The sequence below is a fragment of the Sceloporus undulatus genome, chromosome 4 (assembly GCF_019175285.1).
Source record: "Sceloporus undulatus isolate JIND9_A2432 ecotype Alabama chromosome 4, SceUnd_v1.1, whole genome shotgun sequence".
Taxonomy (NCBI): domain Eukaryota; kingdom Metazoa; phylum Chordata; class Lepidosauria; order Squamata; family Phrynosomatidae; genus Sceloporus; species Sceloporus undulatus.
Genome location: NC_056525.1, coordinates 25,168,514 through 25,189,805, shown reverse-complemented (window position 1 = coordinate 25,189,805; position 21,292 = coordinate 25,168,514). Strand labels below are relative to the sequence as shown.

The following is a 21,292-nucleotide window of genomic DNA, read 5'->3' as shown; positions in this document are numbered from 1 at the left end:
GGGAGGACACTCCTCTGAAAATCTAAAGGCCTGCTGCCAGTTGATGTAGAGCACATTAAGCTGGACAGATGATTGACCTGACTAAGTACAATGTTGCTTCCTATATTCCTATATTCCTAATATCACCACCACATTTACCAATGGACCTCAATGGAACGTCAAAAGGGGGAAGTTCCAGAATGGAGGCTGAGGTGATGTGGAGTTTCCTTTTGCACTTTTACATGAAGATAGCATACTAATGCTCAGGAGCTTTCACATGATTCAGAGATTGCTTTAAGACTCAGAGAAAGTAATTTCTAAAGGCACATCTGTGTGAAAGTTTCCAGGGATGGAGGCTGGATAGGAAGTCCTCTTTGCAAATTATACACCTTGTAGTACATCATCATCATTATTATATGACCATGAAGGCTGCACTAGTCAATATTGCACTTCTGTGTCCAGAAAGCTTAAGGATCAGAATTTGAATAAAGTACTGTAGTTATCACTTGTTTGTTTGTCCCTAGTATTCAATGGCCTTTCAATTCAGAAGTGTCATTTTCAGTTATCATGGCTTCCTTCCATGAATCTATTCCTTTCATGGTTTTATTGGCAGTGCATATCAGCACAGAGTTAGTTGCATACATTATGAAGTAACTATGTTTCCCCTTTCATGATCATATTGCCAGTTTCACTGGGTGATTCCTGCTGTTATGACGGATAGACAGAACTGAAGCTTGAGTGGAAACTATTCACACAGCTAACCAAGGCCACATGTGTCGGTACATAAATTCTATGAATTTCACAGAATACTGATTCAAATAATTGTATTTTTATTAGAGACTTTCAGGAACTCTATTTTCTTCTGTGTTCTGCTGTGCTGTCTATCACATAGCTTTTTCAGACAAACCTTGGCAGGTTTGGCAGACTTTCTATATAAGATTCTTAACATATTAGAGGCAGTGAAAATTCTTATTGGCTGATATAAGTATAATTCATAAGGCAGTTCTCTTCTCACTGATGCCACAAAAGGGTAGAAGTAAATTTGTTGCACAAAAATGTGGTTAGGTATTACAGGGCCAATCCATTATTACCCATTATTTTATTATTAGTTTATTTTACACGCTGTAAATGTTTATAGCTGGTTTCATATTTTAATTTGTACATGGGATTGCTGGATTGCAAGACTCAGATTTGTTTCTGTGTTTCACACAGAGAAAAATCTTTGGTTAAATGGCCCACTTTGTTAGATATACAGTTGGCTTTCTGTATCCATGGATTCAACCATCCACGGCTTGAAAATATCCCCACACTACAGCAGATACCAGGGGCCACTGTATATGGAGGACTAAAATATGACCTGCACTTCTTGAACCATCCTAATTCATAGAATCATAGAGTTGGAAGAGACCACAAGGGTCATTCAATTAATCTGTTATCTGTTTCTTCTTACAAAATATTTACTGTAACAATTCCTCTCCTGGGCATAAAATGGGCCAAAAAGGGTGTCCTATGACTTCTAAGGGGCATGTGGAGGCAAAAAAGTTATTTTTTAATTTGCCAAGTTGGCAACCCTCAAGGGGGGGAAGGACAATGTTGTCCTTTAATCCCCAACAGTTACCCACTCTTGCACTACATGGTCAAAATTGTACCTACTTTAGCCCTGACATGTTGGATAGATGAAAAGAAAAAGCTAGATAGATGTTGACAAATATTTCTTTTTCACCACAACCCTTTAGTGTGGCCTCTAATGAAAATACTGCTGCCCAATTACAAAAAACAGTATGTTCGCAGTTTTACAAAGAGCTACTTTTAAACTACAGTCCCATTCATAACTTGGAAGCTACAAGATGCAGGAGTTACTTATCTATCTCATTTATTACATTTCCTGTAATGCTTGACACCAGTACCAGAGGCAAAGTTTGCAAATTTGTGGCTGACAAAGCCATTTTTGTTGCACCCCTTTCCAATCTAAGTAGATAAATGTTCTGATATGAATATTATCTTCAGGCTTTTGATATTTTTTAAAATTTTGATTTGTTTGTTTGGAAATGCTGCCACCCACTTGGAAACTGCTGTTTCTTTTCTTTTTTAATCATATTTTCAGGTTCATAATTTCCAAGAGCTGGAAGGATACCAAGAAATGTGAAGGAACTGGCTCAGCTGACATGCTAGTCTTTTCAGCATCCTCATGAACAAATGGGAATCATGTGAAATAGATAACCATGGCACAGTCAGATTAATTTTCTTTTCTTTCTGCATGCTGTATTAATCCCCAAGAATACTCACTGCCTCTAAAGCTCAGGATAGGTGAGCTGTAAGCCTATAATTTTGCACCATACCTTCTCTTCCCCTCAGGGGCTGGCACTCCATAAAGCAGACCTACAGCTACTGTAGTTTATGAGCTCTGTATAAACATAACACTGTTGACTTATCCAGCCAGGGTGTTTACTTTCAATAGCAACAGCCACTGACATAATGCAGGAAGGCAACTGCTAACGAAACACTCACTTTTGCCTTGAAACAGCATTTTAACTCTGTTAATGGCATAGAGTTGGATGGGGATATTATTTATTTATTTTATTTGACTGCCTGCAAATCAAGATGTTATAGATCATCTATGCCAAAAGTTACATTACAGCCAGCAGTGGAAGAGAAACAAAGCAAGAAAAGTGGGGAGGGCTCTGAGGTTATTGAAGCCCCACTGTGTTTGCACCCAGAGCCTCAGAACTGCTAAAGAATGAGAGATCCTAAGAATCTGGCTTACATATTAAAAAAAACTATGTTGGTTCACAGCAAACAGTCCATCCATTTCATGAGAAATAATTCATGTTTCAGCATCAAACAAATTGCAAGGGGAAGTTGAAATGGACATTATGGCAATCAACAGATTAAAAAGTTTCAAAATTATGTACTGGTGTAATTCATAGCAAGAAATACTGAATTATTTTCCCTTTATAGATTATGAAAATTAAATATAATTTGTTTTGCTTGTTATGGAAAGGGGCAAGGAACTCCAGCTATCAGTAAGAAAATCTAATTGCTGACCTCTGACTTCACCACAGTTATTGTATTGTTTTTAAGTATGTTTTATGCTTTAAAATCTACATTGTTTAGTTGTATTTTAAGGCGGGTGGGTAGGTTGAGGGTTCGGACTGTATATTTTGATCTTGTAAGCCGCCCCGATTGCATTTTGTAGAGAGGCGGGATATAAATAAATTTTATTATTATTATTGGAAATATTTTTCAACTACACTTCTAACATCTAAGATTTTATCAAGTATTGCTTCTGCGTTAAAGTTATCTCTTTATAACCCTAAGGACTGTTTGAATGAATAAATGTTTTGAGTTAATAAATGTTACTCGTTACCCCCTCAAACCATAACATCTTAGTATTTAGAGACATAGCAATATTAGTCTGGAATATCAGTGTGCAAAGGGATCTTGTAACACCCTTGAAAGTAACTAAAAGAAAAGTTGGTAGCATGAGCTCTTGTAAACTTGGGGGCTCTACAGACCGGCAGTGAGGGCTGAGCGGCTGGACACTCCCATTCTAGCCTCACACATTTGCACAAAGCAGAAACAGCTTGGCAACTTATTCTGGCTGCCAAGGCTGGGGCAGAACACACTTTTCAGCTCATGAGCAGAGAGGTCATTCAGATAGTGACATACCTAAGTGCATCATTTTGGTTTTGTTTTTGTTTGGTTTGGTTCCTCCTGGGGCAAACCCACCACTCCACTCTCAGTGTACTTTCAGTACACCACTGCCTCCAACTGTCCTAATTGGGATAATTCCAATCATTCCTCTGTCATCTCCCAACTTTTTCTGCTTCTTTTGAAATGTCCCCATTTTTCTATCTCCTCCCATTTCTCCCTATTTATCCTCAGCTTACTTCAATTGTTGTAAATTGAATTCAAAACGCAATCATCTCAACAGGAGGGAGAGGAGAGGGGAGAGAGAAATCTTGCCCTTCCCAGTAAGTTCAGGTAAAAGCAAACTACTACAGACTCTCTGTTCTTCTTCATTAATAACTTTGCCATCTTCACCTTCTCTTGACCCCTCCTCTTTGTCTAGCTATCGTCTGATTTCTCTTCTTCCCTTTCTTTCTAAGGTTTTGGAACAGGTTGTTTATTCGCGCTGTCTTGAGTTTCTTGAAGCCAACTCCATCCTCGATCCCTTTCAGTCTGGTTTCCGCCCAAGGCATTCTACAGAGACAGCTTTCACTAAGATCTCGAATGACCTTTTACAGGCCAAGGCTCATGGCCTTTACTCTGTTCTCATCCTTCTCGATTTGTCTGCAGCCTTTGACACTGTTGATCACTGTCTCCTAATTGACATACTCTCTGACCTTGGGTTCTCAGACTCTGTTCTTGACTGGTTTAGATCTTACTTGTCTGGCAGATCTTTTGCAGTAGTTGCAGGAGGTCAGACTTCATTTCCTGTTCCCTTATCTGTTGGAGTTCCCCAGGGCTCTGTTCTGGGTCCCCTTCTGTTTTCTCTCTACACACTGTCCTTAGGAAAACTCATTAGCTCTTTTGGTTTTTCCTACCATCTGTATGCCAATGACACACAGCTGTATCTTTCCACCCCTGACCTTTCTCCAAGGCTTGAACAGCAAGTCTCGTCTTGCCTCACAGCTGTCTCGCAGTGGATGCGCCATCGGCGTTTGAAGCTCAACATGTCCAAGATGGAGCTTCTTGTCTTTACTCCTAAGCCCACCCTTCAACACTCCTTTTCTGTCTCTGTGGACAACATTTCTATTCAACCAGTCCAGCAAGCCCACAGTCTTGGTTTTATCTTTGACTCTTCTCTGTCGTGTATCCCTCAGATCCAGATCACAGCCAAGGCTTGTAGATTCTTTTTGTACAATATTGCCAAAATCCAACCATATCTCTCTGCCTCTACTGCCAAGATCCTGGTCCATGCCCTAGTGATCTCACGACTTGATTACTGTAACGTCCTCCTGGCTGGGCTTCCTCTTTCTCACCTCCGTCCTTTAATCTCTGTCCAGCATTCAGCTGCACGCATTATCACTTCCACCCACCGCTCTGACCACATCTCTCCTGTGTTGGCATCCCTTCACTGGCTCCCCCTACCTTTCCACATTCAGTATAAGCTCCTGCTGTCGACATTTAAAGCCCTCCATGGACTGGCCCCTCCTTACTTATCAGACCTTCTTTCTCCTCACCTTCCCACTAGGGCCCTCCGCTCTGGTAGTCAAGGTCTGCTGTCTCAGCCCAGGATTTCCTCTGCCCCATCCCGGATTCGCCCCTTTTCACTTGCTGCCCCTCACTCCTGGAACCTTCTTCCCCCACAAGCAAGAGCCATCACTTCTTTAACCAGCTTCAAAACAGAGTTGAAGACCATCCTGTTCAGAGAAGCGTTCCCAGGTATTGCATAATTGTCGCTTGCTATTTGATGTTCCTTAGTTGCCTGTTTTATTGAATCATTTCCTGTATTGCTATGTCCTCCCTCCAGTCCATCTCCCCTGATCCAGGCCTTGGAGGTAGAGAAGAAATGTTGGCCCTCATCCCCTTCCCCTTCTCCTTTTGCGTCATGTCTTTTTTAGATTGTAAGCCTTAGGGCAGGGAACCGTCCAATTAAAAAGCTTGTATGTACAGCGCTGTGTAAATTTACAGTGCTTTATAAATAAAGGTTAATTAATAATAATAACAACAACAACAACAACAACAACAACCACACTTAGATGATGCTTGGCTACAAGTGTCCCAGTTTTCTTCGGTAAAACAGAGAGTATGCTTTTCCTCTTACTATACTGGCCTCTGGTGTGTTCTCTCCTCTGAGAAATTAGCTATCATGTTCATAAGAAACCATGCAAAGAAAATTCATTTATGCAGAATAAGTACATTTTATCTATTCTGTTGATAAGCATAATTCATTTTAAGTACAGGATCTTTAGCTTGCTGGATACAAAGTCATAAAAGTAAAATAATGTGCACTTTAAAGATGGAGATAGGCTTTTCATAGTCTTCTGTCAGAACTGCTGAAAATGTAAAACATTCGCAGTGTACCACATGCAGACAAAGGGGTGATGAATCCCACAAGAGTCTGCAGAAAGGGGTAGTTGGATAGGCTGCTTTGTAACTAGCCTCTTGCCTACTGTTCACAATCTACCAGCTGGCTTTCCCAATTAGAAGAAATCCATAGAGGAACTGCCAAGATGAGTATATTTTTTAAACTGACAATTTCTTTCCACTGAATTTACAACTGTGCTGCATATCATAAATCCAGAATAGCTAATTTTATGGGAAAATTGAGTTGGAGAGGAGGAAAGAAATAAAAAAGAGGAAACTTCCAAGGAAGTTGATTAAAATGAATTTTTTAAATAAACTAACCAAATGCATTGGCCTACAATGAGATTGTGAATAATGGGGAAATGTCAAAATTAATCAGAAAGATTTTTTTGGGCAAGGAATATGTCTTAAAGAATATTTATAAGAAAAAGTTTGAAAGAGAATGTTATTTGGCACATGCAACCCTACCAAGGAGGGAAAAAAGGGAGAAACATCCAGTGTTTTATCCTTGGAAAGATCACTTCTAAGGAACGAAACTAGGCAAACACCATTTTCCTAATAATGCTAATGTAAAGATGGGAGAACATTTCCAAAGACATTAACCAAGAGAACTGTGTAACTGTTCCTAGTCCTTTTGATTCTTCTATTCTCTTCTCTTGTTCATTTTCTTTTTCTTTTATCCCTTCAGCAAGATGGAAATCAACTGAAGGGTAAACACCTCCTGACCTGCCCCCAGATGCCTCAGCATTGATTGACAGCCAATTAACCTTCTGCATTAAATTGGTAGCCTTTAATTTTAAAAACATGTTTACCACAACATATTTAGTTCATATGATTAAATTACATAATAACTAATATAACCCCCCCTTGCCAGGGTCACATGTGCCAGATAACAAAGACCCATAATCAGAGCCTGTGTCTGGTATTACTATATATGATTATTGAACTGTTTTTTTTACTGAACATAGCCACCAATTTCACATGCATCTAGGCACAACTGGTTACTCAATACTTCACATACATCCACTTTTTAAAAATATGTTATTCCAAACCCTTGTAATCGCTGTTTGAACTACTGAAGACTGCATCCCACAAATCACACACAGTGGGATATGACCTCGTTACTCATGTCAGTTCTCACTTCACTGCAGCTGCTGATTTTCTCCCTACCAATGGGAGCTCTCAGGTGTACTGTTGCTAGCAACCATTATCTCAGGAGAACAGCAACTGGCAAGAGCAATGGATCAGCTAACTAACTCATACTTTACTATTTCATGATAGTGTCCCTAAAGGATGTCATAAATTACTCCTGCTTCAGAAGAATCTCACAGGCAGATTTATCCCCAGAAAAAATCATTGCTTGCAAAAACGAACAAGGAAAGCATCTATAAATACTGATAGGCAGGACTTAGAGAGATGGCCTTCCCTTCCAATTTCCAAAACTAATACAGGTCTCCAGGCTTTATGATCCTACCCATACAACTCTAAATGCCCCCTGCCCCTCTGAGCACTAAAGCTACCTTCTTTTTTTTCTTTCACAGAAGCAGATAGAGCAGTAAGGCTACAACTAGGAAGCATCATGGATAAATATATGGGGGGGGGGGACAGTGCACAACAAAAGCTAATATTTTAAAAAGAAATGGAGAGCTAAACCCTGTCTCCTATTTGAAGATGTGTGGAAGGTGACCATTTTCTAACAGAAATAAGAAATGAGAGGCAGCCTATTGACAAGCAGAGATAGGCTGTCACTTAATTTCACTGCTTTACAATGCTGTGTTCCCTGAATTTTCAGTAAAAGGTATCATATAGACAATATGATATACTGTGATCATAGCTTTATCTCAGAAGCAATGGACAAATGTTTCCCTAATGTGACTATGCTCCAAAATTCTCATTGGCACATGTGTATTCTTGGATTCCTCTAAAACTGACCAAAATTCCATATGAAGATGTACCATCAATATATGGGGAAGCATCAGATAAAACATATATATTGTAATCAAGAGTTCTTAAGGCAATGCACAATTCTTTCCCTTTTCCAAAATGGAGCAATGGTTACTAGGAATGATGGTTGATGGTTTCTTTTAAAGTAAAAATTAGATAGGTCCTCAATTAATTTGAGTCCCAATGACATCCATAGACATAAGTGCATCTTTGGTATCAGATGCAAGGGGCAAACAACAATGAACAGCTACCCTGATGTTCTGCTTGTATTTGTCCAGATGCAATAGAAAAGAGAGTGCTGGAATAGGCTGAACTTAAGACTAGATGGATCTAAAAAGACACACCTCATCAACTAATCAAATTTCTTCAGAGGTTTGCTTTGCAACTTACACACTTGCAGAATAGCTACAGCTCAGTGATAAGCCACATCACTGCTCAGAGTCTTCTGAAAAACTTTTCTCAGGCCATTTATTGTTACAACAGGGTTTTGTACACTAATATGAGTCATACAATAAAAGAAGTGAAAATGGTTCGTTATGATTCTGTGAAATCCCCAAACCACTGAGAAAGCTCGGGTTACTAACAGAAAGCATCACAGGATGAGCAAAGAGACTCATAAGTGCAAACACTCCAAAGATGACTAAGAGTCCCTGCGTGTGCCAAAATGGAGGCCTTTCACAGGTCCAATCCTGTGAAATGCAGAAAGCTCATTTTGGACTTAATCCTCCTGTACCAAAAAGGAAGATGGCTGGAAATGGGAAACCTAATAGAGTGATCATATACTAGTGGGCCGCAGTCCGAGAACATTTACTGAAAGAGAGGCCTAGTGGATTAGTAGAAACTACATTCCGCAACCATTAGATATGTTCAGTGGAAATCCCCTCTTCTTCAATATGGATATTAACCAAGTGTACAAAAGGGAGACTCCCACACATCAATTATTTTATTGCTTGTTTGATTTGTCTTGCTCTCTCTTGGAGTACTGCCTGGAAGTAGTCTGCATATGATGCTCTTAGAGTGAGAATCATGAAAGTATCTCATTTTCAGACTTTTAACTAATTAATCAGTCTTAGGAGTTTATCACACAGGAGGCAAAGCACCCGAATCCTGTGGATAAATAGGGTTTAAATCATGTGAATATTCCGCAAGAGTTCAGACATGTTGGGGGCACTTTGGCATTAACCCAACAGTAACCCGTGCAAAAAAAAAGGCAAAATCGCACAACTTTTTGCATGGGTTAATGTCAGGTAAATGCCAAAGTTGTGCAATGTCATTAGATATTCACAAATTTAAACACCATTTATCCACAGGATTTGGGCGCTTCCTTCCCATGTGATAAACTCCTTAGACAACATCTATACCAAATTTCAGTTTTTCATTTGTTCTGGAAGTACACCAGTGATTTCAAGGATAGTACAACATCTCACTATTCATTATGTGCAGCTTTTGCTGAAGAAAATGTCTACTGACAAGTAAGTCTTATGGACTTCAGTGAAACATATTCCCATTATGTATGCATAGCATTGTAGCCTTAGGTATAAAGTTAAAGTTTATACATGAAGCATAGAGCATAATACATTTATACATGGAACATAATCACATTTGGGCAGGAAATTGGATTAGCTGCTTTGTTTATCTCCATCTTGTAAGACTTATAGGTTTTATATTATGAAAACAATTGGATTAAAATAAACATGTGACTTACAGCATTCAATGGGGTTTGATGCCACTTGCAGAGAAACTATCCTGCCACTAGATTCAGGAATATGCACACGGAAAACCAGCCTCACGCGGGTATTCTTCCGACCAATATCAGTCTCCCCTTTCCTGAGTTCAATGTCTGCATTCCTCAGTTTGAGGATGCCTGCACAGTCAATACTGCAGAACACACACAAAAAAGGAAACCTCAGTTAGTCAAAATTCAAATGGATCACTCACCCAACTTGCCAAGAACATTTGCAAAGTAAGAAAGACAAACACTAATAAATCTGATTATGACCAGGGATTCAAAAACAACATTCATACAGTTCATGCTTCAAGTGAGGGTCCATAGTTAAGCATATATTGTGAGATGTTATAGTACAGCCTTTTATTTAAAATGGGAATAGGCAACTCTGGCCCCTCCAGATTTTGGGGTTGTGAATCCCATAATCTATTACCATGGGCTATCCTGGCTGTGGCTAATGAAAGTTGTGAGCCAAAAGATAAAAAGAAGAAAGAAGTGGAGGGCCAGAGGCCTGTTACAGACTGCCAAAATAAAGCTGCTTCGGGTCTCTTTAGTGGTATGCTATTTAAATGATGCATGGGTCCTAAGAGTCTGGAGGTTGCACCAAAGCCACACTCCATTCTTAAGCACCAGAGTGCAGCTTCCGGATTCTTAGGATGCATGCATCATTTAAATAGCATACCTCCAAAGAGACCCGAAGCAGCTTTATTTTGGCAGTCTGTAACAGACCAGAGTTTCCCAATTTAATACTAAAGAAACAGTATGGTATAGCAGTTAAAGCAGGACTAGGGTTCAAATCCAATCACAGCCATAATATTTAGAATAGCCTTAAAATGACTTTAATTCATTTAACTTGCCAGTATTGTCTGCTCTTACTGATAATGGCCCTCCCAAGTTCTCAGATAGAAAGAGGTCTTTCCTACAACGTACTGCTTAATCATTTTAACTAAAGTGATTGAATCAAGGGCCTTCTACATGCAGACAATATGCTCTATTGCTAAACTATGACTCCATAGTACAGTTAAACCATACATTCAAGCCTGGGCTTAAATCTTTTGCATGCGATAGTTTTCAAATTAAATACAGGTGACCTGTGCATGAACATTATGTTTTGCCCTATTAATATCTTATAACAAGACACTTTCTCTGCTAGCACCCTTACGTTGCTTTCATGTCATTTTTTGGCTCCAAGGGAATTTCCAGCACTTTGGTGTTGCCAATGATTTTCTCATAGCTTGTTGTGGTGACTGTTTTCCCCGTAATGCGATGGACTTGGTAGAAAGCATGTGGTTTAAGAATCCGCTCATCTGCCGTTCCAATGAAGATCTGAAGTCCCAGGGGCTTACTGTCCATGTAACCATGAAGCTGGCAAGAGACCAAATCAGTTACATCAGTATCATCTCCACAACAAATAGAGAAGGCAAATTAAAATGTAAACAGAGTCAGACAGAGAACAAGTCAGGCTATAAATAGTCGCTTGTCTGATCACCTGTGGTAACTGGGATCACTTTCAGACAACCAGACTGAAAGTTTTATAACTAAAAGAGATGTGGTTCTTTTACTTTCCTTCAGTCTATGGGTGTGCCATTAATGACCACAAGTAGGCTGTTAAATGAAAAATACATAAGGATTACTAACTCTTGTGATTTTACCTTCCAGTGTTGGAATAAATTCAGGTACAGAATGCTGACTTATTTAGTAACCATGATTACTCCTGATGAAATCCCTGATTCATTTGTAGAAATCATGCTATGGCCCGTTACAAATGGGCCATTTTGTGTGCGCAGAGCGCGCACTAGGGTTAGGAAGGGACGGTGCTTCCGTACCCCCCTAACCCTAGTGCATGCTCTGCGCGCACAAAATGGCAGCGGCCGTTCCACACGGCCGCCACCATAAGGATGTCATGGATGCACTGCCTCTATATGGGGTGGCGCGGATGTGACGTCCTCGCTCCGCGCCAGGGCGCATAGTGCTCCCTTAGCGCGGAGCAGGAAGGAGCTCCGTTTCTGAGCTCCTTCCTGGTTTGGTCCACTGGGCACAGCCTTCAGACGGCAGCGCCCAGCGGACCAAAGGAGAAAGGGGCCAAGCGGCCCCTTTCTCCTCCTCCCTGCCGCCGCGGGGTGTCCTTGGGGTTTGAAGCCCCAAGGACACCCCTTTCCAGGCTTCGGGGAAGCGGCCTTTTGCCGCTTCCCCGCAGCCCAGAAAGCAGCGGATCAGGGCCTCAGCGGCTGCCGTTCTGACCACTGAGGCCTCGATACACCGGGGAAAGGGGCGGGTGCAGCCACCCCAAATGGGCGGTCTGTAACCCACCAACGTGTGTGTATTTGTGTGTGCACATATATGAATAGCTCTTCTAATATATAGCACCAGTATAATCCAGGCAAACCTCCTCTGAACAAATCTTGCCAAGAAAACTATGATAAGGCTGCCTTAGGGTTGCCATAATATGTTAGAAACAACTTGAAGAGGCATGCAACAACGATGCACTCACTATTTTATACGTTGGCCCCCTCCCTGCTATCCTTTTGCTGGCAAGCAGAAACATTTTCATTTAAGCAAGATTTTGCTTTATCTGTTTTTAACTTTTGTATGATTTTTAATCAGTTTTATAATGTTTTAATGTGGTGATTTTAAAATGGTTTTCAAACTTTTTGCAAACGTTTTTAATTTGTTGTCCTAGAAGCCACCTTGGGTACTGTCTTGGGAGAAAGACAGCATATAAATAAAGTTAATAAAGTAAATAAATAAATCCAGGTTGCCATCCCCCCCCCCCCTCAGATTCAACGTTCAATGAAAGACACAAGGAAATAATTTGCTCTTACTTAATCTTACTCACTGAGCTGCAGTCTATATAATTTATAGAAAATAAATTTATAAACTGATCTCTTACAAATAAAATTTGGGTATTCATTTGGGAGCCATCACCATTTTACTACTTGAGATAAACAACAAGACTGTGGACCCTTTCACACTACAGTCGCCCCTCCAAGTCCGCGGACTTGAAATGTGCAGACTTGGAAATCCACGGATGGGCGACTTCTATTAACCTGAATGAGGCGCCCGCCTGTGGTGCACCCTCTGCATTCATGTGTCTCATTCAAGCCTATGGGGCTTGAATATGCATGAGATTTCGAACTTGTGGTGGGTCCAAAACAGATCTCCCATGAGTTCAAAGGGGTGACTGTATATAATTATTTCACCATGAGTCAATTTTCACTGCTAGAATTCTATCCTGGAATTTGCAATTTATGGAAAAACATTTAGAATTCTCATAGCCAGAATGCTCTAGTGCTTCATCAAATAACAGACCCCAGGATTTCATAGGATTTAGCCAAATCCTATGAAATAAAGGGAAATCATGCTACAATGGCTTAGAGCAAAAGGCCCAGTATCTCCCACAAAATTCTATGTACATAAATTGGCCTGGGAGACCCAGTGTGGTATATTGGTTTGAGTTTTAGACTATGACTCTGGAGATTAGGGACTGATTCCTTGCTGGACCATAAAAATCCACTGGGTGACCTTAGGCAAATCACACTCTCTCAGCTTCAGAGGATGCCAATGGCAAATCCCCTCTGAAGAAACTTGCCAAGAAAATCCTATAAGTTTGTCTGTCACCAACAATGACTTGGAGGCACACAACAACAACAACAACAACAACAACAACAACAACAACATTGGCCTGACTAGCAGTTGACCACCAGTTAGTATTATTTTAGAGAGATTTTAATCATGTAATGTTGTTGTTTTAGATTGTATGCCACTTGGCAGATTTTTATTCTTTTTCCCCCCATGTTATTTGACCCTTATTATGTAAAGTGCTGTGCAAACTTTACAGTGCTCTATAAATAAATATTATTAATAATAATAAATAGTGAACAGTCAGTATCCTCCACCACATTTTTGGACAGCAGGCTATCTTAGAGGGCACAGGGCTCTGTGTCACACATGCCTGACTCATCCATCATGTTGCCACAACTCCCTGAACCCCAGTGCCTGCTGCCTCTGGTAGACATCTCACTCTGCCAAATAGTTGTCCCTAGGTTTTCTTTTGGAGAACTGAAAATTGGGTAAATCTATGTCTGATATCTTTTGAGTAGTTGGACAGTCTAACCACAACGGTTCCTCCCTCCTCCTCCATGCCAAAACAACAACAAAATGCCACCAAGACAGGATGTATAAGATCTTCTTTATATAAAGTGCAAGGATAAACTTCAAAGCCAAACCTAAAGGCTTAATTTCAATAGGTGAGGCATCAATCAAATGTTTAGCCAAAGTCTTTGGCAGTTTACATTGTGAGCTCACAAAGCATTTCCTGCTTCTGAATAGCTGGAAGTAATCTAGCAGCAGAAGAAATAACCTGCAGTCACAATAATTCCTAAATCTAAGGAAGTGTGTGTGTGTGTCCACATGTACCATGGAGAAAGAAAGGGGAATATATGATATTTTTGCCTAAAGGCTGAACTATATAACTCAACTGAATTAACTCCAGTTCTCTTACATAAACAAAGGAAGCTGAGAAAGCAGCAAAAGCAGATGAAATAAAAAGCAAGGTCATTCTACCAGCCTGGTTGAAAGACTATTTCCCTGAAGACTTGCCTCTCAGCTGCAAGCTATTCCAGGAGGACACAGTAGAAGGTACCACAGAAGAAGCAGGATCATTCCAAGAGTCCTACTGAAAAATTGCTTCCTTTTTTCCTCTTTTTTCTCATTTCCTTTCTCATTTTCTGTTGTGTCTTTATCAAACAATATAACATCAGGGGAGGGAATCATGAGGCTCTCTTCACAGCATTGAATTGCAACACCCAGCATTCCTTACCATTGGGCTGCTGGGATTTGTAGTCTAGAAGATCTAGTAGGTTTTGTGATTGCTACCCTAATTTTACTCTGCAGGCCTACAGGTAGCTATTGATAAGCTGCTCCAGAAGTCCTTTTTTTTTTTTTTTTGGCTGACAAGTATGATAAAAATTATGTAAATAATAAATAGTGATGCAATAGCACCTTACAATGTTAGTGTACACAGGGCTAGAAGGGAGGCGTAGAATTCCAACTCTAAGAGGGAGGACTGCACAAAGCCAAAAGGAGCCCTCTCATTTTGTATCACCCACCAGGAGTTCAATAAACCTTCAGTTTTTGTCACCTGCAAGATGGGGCAAGAAACTGTCATGCACATCACATGTCTCATGTCTCATGTCTCATGGCTGTGTTTAATTAGCAAAGGGTTTGTAAAGGCCATAAAGTGTGTTTTGCTAATGCTGTGATATTGTCTGTACAAACATTAATAGCGCATACAATACAACCCCTGTATCTGTGGGATCAGTACCTGCTGTATCACTTACCCACATCTGAAAAAATATTTTCTCTCTAGGCATTTTCTAGGTCCTCCACTGTGATTCTATGGTATGCTTCCAGCAGAGGTTGACCACAGAATCACAGTGAAGGACTTAGAGATGTCTAGAAAGTTGTTATCTTAGGAATCTCTAGGTTCTCCACAGCAACTCTATGGTTACTTTCTGCTGGAAGTCATTCATTTGAATAGAGCTATTATCCACGTTTTCACATTTTCATGGTAAGTCTGGGAACAGATCCCCCATGGATATAGGGGTCATACTGTACATTTAAAATAATATCAATACATGAAGATTACTCAATGCAAGAAGCACAGCCTGTCTCAGCAGAAACAGTATCATAATGTCACCATTCACAAATAGTATCATAACGTCTTGCAAACATAATGTTGAACAACCAGTTTACATAAATGGCTTCTCTTGTGGAGCAGCAAGATTGACATTGGTATGGGACACCTTTGACAGTTGTCATGGCCCCAAAAACTTGGCAGGATCTACCAATGAGCCCTTCTTTGATGCCCCACCTCACCATGGGGAAGCACACTCTTCAAGCTGCTATTTCAGTTTCTCACTATGTCCTTAATGTAGTGTGGCTCTAAAATACTGCAGGAAATTAAAATGGCAGCTCCCAGAATCAGCTACCCCATGTAAGTCAGAGTTACCTATGGTCATAGTACCCTACTGCTGCTACTGCATCTAGGTAACCCTACAAAATTACAGGAACAGAGCAAGGGACCAAGGCAACACAGCTAGAAAAAGGTACTTTATTACACCAGAATTTAGGAGTAATATATTATTAGAAATATCATTTCTCATGACTAGTTTCTCTTTGGGGTAATGAAGGTATAAAAATGGCATTTTACTGTACCATGAAAAGTGGCTATGGTGGCTGAGGGATCTTGGGAGCACACAACTCCCAGGTTATAACAGGTCTACTGACTGCTAATCCATTTCTGTGCATAATTCAAAGTCCTGGTTTTGACCTATAACGCCCTATACAGATTGTTTGAAGAACTATGTTCTCCCGTATGAACCTGCCTCTGTTTTGAGATCTGCTGGGGAGGCCCTTGTCTCTGTTCCATCATCCTCACTGGTTCATCTGGTGGGAACAAGGGAGAAGGCCTTCTTAGTGGCTGCCCCCAAGCTCTGAAACTCCCTTCCCAGAGAGATAAGACTGGCAATCTCCTTATTCTTCTTCTGCAGGAAGGTATAGAATCATAGAATCATAGAATCATAGAGTTGGAAGAGACCACTAGGGCCATCCAGTCCAACCCCTGCCATGCAGGAAATCCAAATCAAAGCATCCCTGACAGATGACCATCCAGCCTCTGTTTAAAGACCTTTCTGTTTCAATGGGTCTTTAAGGACAGAATGGCTCATCCTACTGAAGTAATCTTCTGGACTTTCTGTATGTTATTTTTGTTGTGCTCCTGTTGTTTTTAATAGAAATTGTTCATTCTTTTAGATGGTTTTAATATTGCTTGTTTAATTGTCTTTTAACTTTTGTATTTTGTGAATTTTAGCTATGTGGTTTTATCTGTGGTTAGCTGCCTTGAATCCCAAACTGGAAGAAAAGCAGAATATAAATAAATATATAGTGAAAGCCAATGTGACAAGTGGTTTGAGTGTTGGACTATGACTCTGGGAACAACGGTTTGATTCCCAGCTCAGCCATGAAAACCCACTGGATGGCCTTGGGCAAGTCACACGCTCTCAGCCTCAGAGGAAGACAATGGCAAATCTTGCCAAGAAAATCTTATGATAGGTTTGCCTTTGGGTAGCCATAAATAGGAAACAACTTAAAGGCACACACCAGCAAACAATACAATCAGTTTTTAAAAGTAACGTTCCCAATCTTTGCATCTGAGTGCAGTTTGCCAAGATTGAATTCCAACCTGAAGCCACACTGATGACATCCAAATCTATTTCTCTATGGCCTGTTACAGACTGCCAAAATAAAGCTGCTTCGGGTCTCTTTGGAAGTATGCTATTTAAATGAAGCATGTATCCTAAGAATCTGGAAGCTGCACCAAAAGCTGCACTCCGGTGCTTTGGAATGGAGTGTGGCTTTGGTGCGATGTCCGGACTCTTAGGACCCATGCATCATTTAAATAGCATACCTCCAAAGAGACCCAAAGCGGCTTTATTTTGGCAGTCTGTAACAGGCCTATGTCTCAGACTTTTGCGGTGACCCAGGATGACATCTCTCCTCTAAATGCCTGCCTTGAGTCGGTAATGGGATGGATGAGGGAAAACAAACCCAAGTTGAATCCAGAGAAAACAGAGGTACTAGTGATAGAATCCCTGGGCCCTGGCAGAGAACTTTGCCAAACTGTCCTGGACGGGGTCACACTTCCCCTAAAGAACGGAGTGCGTAGTTTGGGAGTACTCCTAGATCTGTCTCTGCAGTTGTCATCTCAAGTAGATGCGATGGCTAGGAGTGCTTGGTATCAACTTCGGTTGATACACCAACTGCGCCCCTACCTGGCCCAGAGGGACCTTGAACCAGTGGTACTTGCACTGGTAATCTCTTGTTTAGATTTCTATAATGCGCTCTACATGGTGCTACCTTTGTACCAAGTTCGGAAGCTTCAATTAGTTCAAAATGCAGCAGCTAGATCGGTCACTGGAGCATCGAGGTTTGACCATATAATACCAATACTAAAATCTCTGCACTGGCTGACAATTAGCTTCCGGGCACAATACAAAGTGTTGGGTTATTACCTTTAAAGCCCTAAATGGCTTGGGCCCCAGTTACTTGAGGGAACGCCTCTCCCTACACAATCTGCCCCGAACTCTCAGAATAACTGGGAAGAAATCACTAGACTACGTAAATACCAGGCTAGTGACCACTTCCCACAGAGCATTTTCCGCTGTGGCCCCCAAGATGTGGAATGATTTGCCGGAAGACATCCGTCCCATTACCACCTTGGATGCTTTCAAGAAGGCACTGAAGACAGATCTCTTCCATTGAACCTACCCACCAAACCTGCTGCAAAATTCTCACCTCTGTCAGTATTGTATGTTTTTTACGGAGAGTCGACCAGCTGTATTGTATTGATAGTAATGTATATATATTTTTATGCTATGTATTTAATATTGGTGAAATATGCTTTTATTGTTGAAATTTGCTGATTGCTGTAATCCTGCCTCGATCCACAGGGAGAGGCGGGAAATAATTTTTTTTTTATTTTTTTATTATTATTATATCCTTCAAAAGCAACATTTCAAACTACTATATTGCTCTATACTTGAGGGAATTTTACAACAGATCAACAGCATAATGGACTGACATTTTGGACATTCCACAGAGGCAGCATGAAAGGATGCATAAGGGACTAGCACTTCCTTTTCTTTCCCTATTCCAGGTCTTGGGAAAAGACAGGATATCCTCATATCCCTCCTTTGCACGAGACTCAAGACTCAGGAGCAGTGGACAAGGAAGCACAAGTCATTCACTAAGAAATATATGCCATATATATGCCAAATATATGCCAGAGAGAGAGAGAGAGAGTATTTTACATCTAATTATACATCTTAAGTCTATACAGTATACTGTACCCAGAAATCTATTTTGGATGAAGGGCAAGGAAAAGTCTAGAAATCTGGACTGAATAGATGTTTTATCTAAAGAGAGTTGCAAGTATGTTTTTTAGGTAAGGCTAGGAAACCAGAGTGTTACTGCCTATTTCTGTAGAAAATACTAGGCTCAATGGCCCAAAGGTCTGTGTAAAGCAGCTTCATATATTCATAGTTCCACTTTTACATTTCAGATTATGCAACTATCAAACTATTTCCTAACTGGAAAACTTTCTGTTTTTATTTTATTTTATTTACTACAGTAGCAATGGATTTTATAGGTTTTGGGTTTTGCAAACCATCTCAACCAAAAAGGTGACTTCATATATACAAGACCCTTTCCAGATATTTGCTTTCTACCAGGTGGGATTGCGCAGCCCTTGCTAATCCACCCATGTAGCATTGCCAACAATGTGAAAGCTAGAGGGGCAAACCACTTTCCCCCATCACTAGGATCATATTTCAACATAGCTGCTGGAGAATAGTACTCTCTCTCTCTCTCTCTCTCTCTCTCTCTCACACACACACACACACACACATTATCTCCTAACAATAAAATCTGAGAGGTAACACACCAAAACTATGCAAGCAGGAAGTATGGTTTCCCACACTTTAGTTATCTGGTTATTATTATTCTTCCCTCTCTTTAAGAGACTAGGTTAGGCACATGATTCTTCCCCTCCTTTATGATTACAGCCTAAAGATATTTCCAATTTTTAGCCTGCTTTTCATTGCTCCTCAAAATGTCATCAATTTTTCAACTAAGGACCAGAACAAATGGGCAGGAAAGAGCAGCCTGAGTCTGCTCTGACCATATGGCCTGCTCCCAACACAGGCTGTGCTTGCTGTGGTTGCCCAGTGTTTCCAGGAACTGGATTATCCCAGTATCTTTTTGCTCTGGTCCAAAGGACCAGAGCGCACTCTTCACACAGTGTCCAGTTGCTTTGGAAGTGTGCATCATCTAATCTGCACACCTCCAAAGCAGCCAGATACCACTTAATAAGGACTGTGTGTTTTGCCCGAAGTCCTGAATATTATATTATATTATATTATATTATATTATATTATATTATATTAATAAAACCAAGTACAGTCATCCCTCCATATCTATAGATGTTTTTAAATTCACGGATTCAAGCATTCGCGGCTTGAAAATATTGTAAAAATATAAGTTCCAAAAAGCAAGCTTTGATTTTGCCATTTTATGTAAAGGATACCATTTTACTGTGCCATGTATTTATGGGACTTGAGTATCCACAGATTTTGGTATCCACAGGGGGTCTTTGAACCCAACCAATGGTCCACTGTTTGTCAAAGCTGCAAAGACTATGATGGGGTACAGATTAGGAAAGTCTTTTCCACAGCCTAGGAACAAAGAAGTTAAACAGAGAGTCTGTGAACATCTAGAAGGCAATGCCATAATCACAAAAAGTCAACATGGGTTTCAGAGAAACAAGTCATGCCAGACAAACCTAATCTCTTTCTTTGATAAAATTACCAGCTTGGTAGATGAAGGGAATGCTGTGGATATAGTATATCTTGATTTCACTAAGGCCTTTGACAAGGTTTCTCATGACATTCTTGCAAACAAGCTTGTAAAATGTGGGCTAGACAAAGGAACTGTTAAATGGATCTGTAATTGGTTGACCGGCCGAACCCAAAGGGTGCTCAACAATGGCTCCTTTTCATCCTGGAGAGAAGTGACCAGTGGGGTCCCACAGGGCTCTGTCCTGGGCCCAGTGCTATTCAACATCTTTATCAATGACCTGGATGACAGAATTGGGAGCATACTTATCAAATTTGCAGATGACACCAAATTAGGGGGAATAGCTAATACCCCAGAGGACAGGATCAAGATTCAAAATGACCTGAATAGACTAGAAAGCTGGGCCAAAGCTAACAAAATGAAATTCAACACGGAGAAATGTAAGGTATTGAACTTAGGGCGGAAAAATAAAATGCACAGATATAGGATGGGTGATACCTGGCTGAATGAAACTACGTGTGAAAGGGATCTAGGAGTCCAAGTAGACCACAAGTTGAACATGAGTGAACAGTGTGATGCAGCAGCTAAAAAGGCCAATGCTATTTTAGGCTGCATCAATAGAAGTATAGTGTCTAGATCAAGAGAAGTAATAGTGCCACTGTATTCTGCTTTGGTCAGGCCCCACCTAGAATATTGTGTCCAGTTCTGGGCGCCACAATTCAGAAAGGACATTGAGAAACTGGAGCGTGTCCAAAGGAGGGCGACAAAAATGGTGAAGGGTCTGGAAACCATGCCCTATGAGGAACGACTTAGGGAGCTGGGGATGTTTAGCCTGGAAAAAAGAAGGTTAAGAGGTGATATGATAGCCCTGTTTAAATATTTGAAAGGATGTCATATTGAAGAGGGAGCAAGCTTGTTTTCTGCTGCTCCAGAGAACAGGACCTGGAACAATGGATGCAAGCTACAGGAAAAGAGATTCCACCTGAACATTAGGAGGAACTTCCTGACAGTAAGGGCTGTTCGACAGTGGAATGCACTCCCTCGGAGGGTGATAGAGTCTCCTTCCTTGGAGGTCTTTAAACAGAGGCTGGATGGCCATCTGTCAGGGATGCTTTGATTTGGATTTCCTGCATGGCAGGGGGTTGGACTGGATGGCCCTAGTGGTCTCTTCCAACTCTACGATTCTATGATTCTATG

At 40.7% G+C, this 21,292-nt stretch overlaps 1 protein-coding gene across 1 annotated transcript in view; it reads right to left on the bottom strand.

Annotated features, from left to right (window-relative positions):
* NFATC2 (nuclear factor of activated T cells 2) overlaps positions 1-21,292 on the bottom strand; it is a 184,235-nt gene that overhangs the window by 97,832 nt on the left and 65,111 nt on the right. Inside the window, exons 4-5 of the mRNA XM_042466007.1 lie at positions 10,845-11,047; positions 9,662-9,834 (exon numbers count right to left, since the gene is read on the bottom strand). Of these exons, the coding sequence (XP_042321941.1) occupies positions 9,662-9,834; positions 10,845-11,047 (376 nt within the window). The remainder of the gene's footprint in view (positions 1-9,661; positions 9,835-10,844; positions 11,048-21,292) is intronic.